A 7,593-nucleotide genomic window follows, 5' to 3' on the forward strand; every position below is an offset into this window, starting at 1 on the left:
AGCCTCCCCCGGCCTTCCAGAGCCTTTCCCCGCCTCAACAGGAGAACCAGACTTTATTTAGTTTATTTAGTGCCAGCACCCGTCCCATAAAAGGCACCGTTAGTGAAATTCGGGAGACCTAAGGTGAGGCTCAGAGCATTGTAACCCAATCAGGAGGGGGAAACATGAGGTAAAAAGTGGTTCTGGGGTCAGCTGGTAAGCAGTGGAATGCCACTGTGTTTTATTTTATGTGCTGTTGTATCGATTTAACGAGCTGTGAGAAATTAAGCACGGTTCTCCCTAGGTTTGTCAGGAGAGCAGCGCGGTTCAGGAGAAGCAAGGATGTGACAGACCCAAAGAAGTACCTTAAAATAACCCATGCAGTCTGCACGTGTAAAATCATGCACAGTCGAGAGAGACACACATAAAAAAACCCCAAACCCTACTCGGTTTTCAAAACTTAAATTATTCACATCCATGAAAAACAAGACCTATGGCAGCCCTGCAGACAACTTGCTGTGTAGCTGTGTCAGTAAACCCATCAGGACACACATGGTGAGTAGGGAAAGGGATGGAGAGTAATTGTTGGAACATGTTTCATGTACTGGGTTTAATCTCTGCTCAGTGGGATATTTGCACAGCTTCAGCAGTGAGGTTTTATAGCGCTGGAACACTACAGAGGAGTGACAGAATCCTGGGATGAAATTGCTGTACTTGAAATTGCTTTAGGGAAGCGTATATTAGTAAGTGTGATTTCAAGTGAATTAGCAGACAGAAATGTTTTGGACTCACATCCACGTGATTAAGGCTTCAACTGGAGTAAAAATACCTATATTAAGTACTGAAGGGCCATTCTGAAGTCCCTGGACAAGACCTGATTTCACAGATAAATTACTGTTGCATGGTTATTAAGACTACAAACGTATCCAGAGGGAGAGAGAGAAACATTTCCTAAAAAAAAAAAAAAAAGCTTGTGCTACTATGGTTTCATTTAGAAGGTGAGATATACTGTCCCACCCTCCCTAATTATGCTTACATTTGCAAGCACTTCTAATACACCGAGCAGCACACTGAAGTGTTTCTGTAGAGAAGCGATAGTCAATGCCAGATGGTGCTGTGTTAGTTAAATTTCACTGAGTTCAAGAGCTGATTAATTGGTTCCAGTTGTTTGCTCACTAAGTGAGAAATACAGGCTCTCTCTCAAGGAGGCAGTGGTTTTACACCACTTGCTATTTTATAGGAATAAGCATATTATGAATGGAAGGATGATGGAAGGCTTTGGTCCTCTGAGAGAAGTAGCTGGGAGCCACCTAAAGACTTTGCTGAAACGAATGTGGAATTTCTGCTGCTGTGGGAACAATTAAAGATTGCAGGATATATCTCACACAGCAGGATCTTATTTTAGTGAAGACACAGATTTTCCCACACAATCCCTCTTGAGAGGAAAGCCTCTCATTTCTTGGGCATAAATATTAGGATGAAACTTGAAATAATTTGTCTTCTGGCAGACACTTTACACTTAATCCGAGTAGCTGGGGCTGATGCTCCTCACTAAGGAATCCTTGAGCCTTCTATGCCAAGTTTCTGTTTTTAACATGCAGATGGTAAAACTCTGCCAAAGATAATCACTGACATCAATAGCACTGCTCACCTTCACTAGACAACTGGGTAATGAGCACTTAGGAATGGATAATTAAAGCCTGAAGGTTGTTCTGATTAGCTGTTCATGCAAAGAACTAAATGCACGTGTGGAAATTTATTTCCTGAGCAACAGTTTCTTGTTACTTTTTTTTTTTTTTTTTGGCTTAACCTGTTTCAGAAGCTGTTGTGCTTTAAAAATAACAGCCTGCCTTGATCTATGCCTATATTCAGAAGGAGAGTGAAGTTAAAAGACAGGGTATAGGACATATTGGTTCCATGCTTCAAATTACAGCTCATTAGTGCTAATGAGATAAGAAGGCCCTAAGTGACTTGTTAATGTTTCATTTTTTCCTTTCTTGATTTCCAGGAATTAATATTTTCTTAATATTTCCAGGAAGGCTCTACCAACAACTGGATAGATACAAATGATACACTGCAGATAAAACATGATCCGTTACAAGCAGATAAAACTAAGAGGGAAGTAGTTACATCTTTGTTTTTCAGTTGTGTTTCTTGCTAACGCCTGTTTACTAAAAACTAACCAAAAATATGAGTGACATTATATTTCAGATATTGATTGCAGTGTTTTTTTATTCCTCCAGGGTATAGCGTGAGCAAAATATATCAGAAATAATTCCCTCTTTTTTAAAGATGAATGACAACAACTCAACTTTCCCCTCCCCTGCCCAAGTGTTTCTTAAAGGACAAAATACATATTTCACAAGGATTCCTTAATAATGAAGATTTTTTAAATTACAAGGTTCCCATAAAACCGTGTAGGACTGTGATTTAAAAATCTTCTGTTCACAGCTCCCCTGACAAGACTGTGTAGAGACCATCCACAGCAAAGTGGCATGAATTGAAGAGTGACACTGTCATTTTAATCGGGATATTTACATATAAACAAAATGAAAGCTATCTCTGGGACCAGAGGAACAGAAATTTTGTGAGCAAACACTCAATAAATGAAATAAACATTCTGACTTCTTAAGATTTCTGTATCAGCTCTGATCACAGAAGGTATTTCAGAAGAACACAAAACCCAAGGAGGACAGCCATGAAAAATCTGGGAAGAGTAGTACAACGCATCTCATTCTATTGAAAAACAGTCTTCTAGAGTTAAGAGTTTTCTCCAGAATGAAAAGCAGCTGTAATTTTCTTTTTTTTTTTTTCCTTTTTTTCTCTTACTGCTTTTACTTCACCTTTAATATTTTAAATGCCTTTTTTTCGGATCACCTGCTATGCATAGCAGGCATGTCAGGCATGAAAGAAAACCATTATTTGCAGTCAGTCAACATGCAAATGTTTCAAGCATGAGTAGCCTTATTCCACTTTAACTATCTTAATGTAAGCAATACCACGGGGCAGCGTGTTTCTAATCCGGCTCTGAAATAGAACATTTTCTGTTAAGTCACTGAAAAGTCCATGGGGTTCTGTTTGCACTCGAGCACATTTATTGTGCATAAAGCAGCTCAGAGTGCCGTGCCGGAGCAGGCTGATTGCAGCGTGCCCTCCTTGCCGTGCTGTGTGTTTGCGTCTCCAGTGCTCACAGGAATGGATTTCACACGTCTGACGCCTTGAGCTAGAGTTAACAACCACTTGTTAGTATCCATAGCAAGAGCTGCTTGGAGCTGGCACTGGAAGTGCCCGTGTGCTTTTTCTGTGCAGCTGGAAATAAACCAGCGTGGCTCAGAAACAGGAAACGGACACTTAGTAGAACTGGAGATGAGCTTCTCTTGGATTCTGCTGAACGGGATGCGTTTTTCTTTGTAAAGTTTCTGCGGCTCTCAGCTAAGCACATGGAAAATGCCATGAAGGGTGGCTTTCAGTATCCTGCACAAGCCTGCTGGGCGAGATCCTATTGTCGAGATGTCTTTGTGGGGGGATACCGTGGAAAATCGCACGTTAGGGATGGTGAATGCGGGAGGAAAAGCAGCTGCTTCTCATACAGTGTGCCGCCTCCTGTGCATCCACTTAAGGATTTCTTTCCCATCCCTCTTGGATTTGTGTGCGAGTTAGAATACATTATCCCCTGCCCTCAGAGAAGGGTTCAAAACGCTTCTGGCATGGATGGAACAGCATCAATCCATATCAAAGACTTAGCACGTTTCTCTGCACGTGTAAGAGTCCCCGTAGCTCCCCTCACCTGCGCATCCTCCTGTTCTCCAGGAAGGAGGGAGGGAAGCTCGAGAGCACCTCGGCTCCCCGCCGGCAGCCACCCCTTCCCTTCCCTTGCCGTGCAAAGAGGGGCAGCCCCGGCTCCTCGCCCCTCCTGTCGCCACGACCAAAGGGGAGCTCGCCGGGGCTCCGGTAGCTCCACTGTCCCTCCTCCTGGCGGGTGCTGCCCTGCGGAGGGGCAGGGATGCCGGAGCCTCCCGAGCTCGGGAAGCGATCTCGGGCAGCCTCCCCCCGCTCCCCGCCGCGGGCACTGACCTGTGCAGCAGGACGCTCTGCACCGAGTCCAGGTCCTCCAGGTTCCTGGTGACGGGCCGCGGGATGCTGTACCTGCCCGCCCCGAACATCGTGGGCGGGCGGGCGGCCGGCAGCCCCGCATCGCCCGGCCCGCGGCACCGGGACTGCGGGCGGCCGCGGGCAGGTGGCGAGAGCCCCTGAGCCCCGCCGCCCGTCCCGTCCCGTCCCGTCCCCTCCGCGCCGCCCGCCCGCGCCCGGACCCAGCGGCGCCGCGCCGCGGGGCGCGGGGGAAGCGCGCCCTGCGCAGCCGGGAGGGCGCGCCCGCTCCACTGCGCTGTGGCACGCTGTGGTTGCTGTCAGGAGCTTGCCAACCGTGAAAACCCGGCTTGCAGACAAATAAAGTAAAGCAATTCCTCGCTGCAGCCGTAGATTTCCACCTCCCCCCCTCCACACAGAGCTTCATTCCCAGCTATGTGAGCAAATAGTTTTTCCCCGTGTATTTTCCTGCTGGTCAAAGTAATGAATTACCCCGTTGATTCTCTTTTATTATGTAACAATATGAATAATTAGCAATTGCATAAAATCCAATCCAGTATTTGATTCCCTCTTTCACAAAATATTAGATACAAGTGGTTTCAGCTCATCACAGGACTCCTTACTGGGTCTGTAAAATTCTGATGCAGTATATTGAATGAACAGGGACATGAATGTATAAACCCGTATCTTCACCGATTTTATTCTTTCCTGTGAATTGCCATAATTGATTTTCTCTGCTTCCTTTTATGGGATCAGTTTTCTCTAATTTTTCAAGATGTGGTCATCTCCTCCAGGTTTTCTCCGACAGCTGACATAAGATCTATAACTAATAAAGTCTTGCAATCTGTTGCAAAACCCATGAATTTTAGTTTCCCTGAGACATTGTGCCTGAGGTAATTACAGAAGCACAGCAAGGCAGTAGTTTCCCAGAAAGACCATTAAGAGGAGGACCACTGGCATGATAGACAATGGATAGCAAACTAGAAACCACTGAATATTTTAGCACCACACTCAGTGGGATGGTGGCCACCATGCGGAGAAAAAGCTTCAGCTTTTTTGGAGACTTTGGCTTGAGTAGGCAATGGCAACAACTCCGTTTGGAGAGGGTGAATGCAGAATTACCATGAGTCTGTGGGTGGGATTCTCACCAAGTAGTGTGACTCAAATATTTAGGTGTTTACATGTTTCCTTTTCTTAAAATTTTGTTTTCCTTTTTTCTTTGATACCAGCATGAAATTTTAAGAGAAGGACAATCCCCTCTGAATCCCACTCCTGTCAAAGATGCGGAACCACCACCCTCCATTGAGGTGAGTGACAGTAGCAGGACTAAAATAAAAATCGTTTGGCACCAGGGTGCCAGGGAAGCTGAATGTACACCAGGAATTTGTGTCTAAGTAGCAGTTACTGAAGGAGTTTGGCATGTACAGTACCAAGATCAGCATAATGCTTTCACAGTGGGCACTGAGTAAAGAAATTTTTGCATTACCCACATCTTGATTTCAGAAAGCTGATGGAAAATTCGTGGTGGTTGTGTCACCATTGCCTTAGAAAAACACTTAAGCACCATTCATATTTCAGCTTTTTAACCTTTTTTATGCCCTGAGGGAACAGAGATGTTTAATTTGTACACAACAGGGGTGTGTTTTCCCCATTCACTTAAGACAACACCAACCCCACATCTGGGTCTAGAATTTGATGGTAGAAAACAACGAAACTCCCAAACGTTACCATCACAATCACCCCGTGTGTCCAGAAGGCCTTTTCAAGATCCTTGTCAGCTTTTCTTTTTTCCTGGGCTCCTTCTCATTGGGAGACTTTTTTTTTGGTGTTTCTTCAACTGCTGAGCTAATGCTGAATTTCATGGTAGTATCATCTGCTTCTAGTATTTTACTTTTAGATGGATGTAAAATTGGTTGTGAAGATCTTTATTAGAATTTCTTACAACTCAGCAAAACTAGAATGTGTAAATATAAGTATAGAGACCCCCAAAATGTGCCAAAATGAGAGAAACTGGCTTAGGTTTTATGTAGCTTATGAAACGGAAGATCACAAAGCACGACACTGCTGACAAACAGGCCAAATTACTAATTCTAAAATCAAATAGAATGTTTTTCTAGGTGTGAATTGCAACTTTTACTACATTTAGTATGCCTAGACTCAATATTTATGGGTGACACAACTGGAAAATGAAAGAGGAGCAGAGAGTCAAAAGGGATACAGTGGATACTTTCAGAGCCGTATATTTTTCCCTGAATGTATTTACATTACCTTAGTTGCACATAAGTTTTTAAAGTTAAAAGACAGGGGTCTGAGCTAGCATTAATCCTGCAGATACCCCAGCCTTTGACATTTACAAGAATTACTTTATTGAGTTTTGTAGATTACAGTTTCACTAAAATACAAAATGCAATTGCATTGTATTTTCTGCAAGATTTTAGGCTACCTTAGAGGAAGGTCATGATTCCATTTCAAGTTTGTCGGCTCTTGTATTTGTACACGAATGAGAACATGGCACAACAGCACATTTTTCTGAATCCCATAAAGTATGTGCAGTTGGAGAAAGATTATAAAATTCTGCAATGCAGAGAAAACCAAATCAATAGGGATTGGGGAAGGAGGAAATTCAACCAGTTTAAATGCACAGAAGTGACAATAATAGAGAATTTTAAGAGACATCCTGCCTACAAAGTAACAATAGCCTACTTGGGCTCCTATTTGTGGTACTTTTGCTGCCAGCTGAACTGCCTTGTAAAAATCCTTCTGCTTTGTTACAGAACAATTCTGATGTTGCTGATGTAAAAGAAAAAAAGAAATAACAAAATACTCTGATGCTGTGTTTATGATATACTCCTCTTTCTGAAATTATACTGTGTTTTTTCTCCAGCTGATGTTAGGCTCTAGCAGATTATGCAACTATTTCCAATGCTGACTAGGTCAGAAGTTTTTGAGTCATAATCCCCTTCTGGAAAAAACGAAAAGAGGCGGTAAGGCTACTTTTGCAGTATTCAAACACTTTTAATCTCCTTGACTTGGCTGGTGAGTTTTAGTGTGCCCAGGGATCAAAGATAAGCCAGCATTCATGGGCTGCACAAGGTGGAAATCAGCTTATGACTTCATGTGTATGATGTGTCATTTATGTCATGAGTCATGAGATGTTAGCACATGATGAGGAGAGTTGAAATGTTTCGGGAGAGACTTCATTCCTTCAATTGAAGGGAGCAAGTTCCTATTTTTTTTTTTTTTTTTTTTTTTCTATTTGGTCATACCTGTGAGTAAGGGACACTGTACTTTACTGTATTCAATTCCCAAAGTAAGGACCATGGCAAATGTTTGTTAGAGTGCAAGGTTACTGTCCTGTTCTGCCATTCTGTCTAGAAACATTCCTTAAATCTACAGGAATTAGTAAAATCAGTATGATTTGGTCTTCTGCTGATTAACAGTGGATAATGTTGGCAGTTCTGTGGTGTGGGCATTGTTGTTCTTGGACAACAGGGTAAGTTCTCCTTCACCAGAACATGCATCCTC

At 43.1% G+C, this 7,593-nt stretch overlaps 1 protein-coding gene across 1 annotated transcript in view; it reads right to left on the reverse strand.

Annotated features, from left to right (window-relative positions):
- INTU (inturned planar cell polarity protein) overlaps positions 1-4,374 on the reverse strand; it is a 41,153-nt gene extending 36,779 nt beyond the window's left edge. The window contains exon 1 of the mRNA XM_030271987.4: positions 4,054-4,374. Within this exon, the coding sequence (XP_030127847.4) occupies positions 4,054-4,142 (89 nt within the window). The 5' untranslated portion in view covers positions 4,143-4,374. The remainder of the gene's footprint in view (positions 1-4,053) is intronic.
- Between the last annotated feature and the right edge of the window lie 3,219 nt (positions 4,375-7,593).

This window comes from Taeniopygia guttata, chromosome 4, assembly GCF_048771995.1.
Source record: "Taeniopygia guttata chromosome 4, bTaeGut7.mat, whole genome shotgun sequence".
Lineage (NCBI taxonomy): Eukaryota > Metazoa > Chordata > Aves > Passeriformes > Estrildidae > Taeniopygia > Taeniopygia guttata.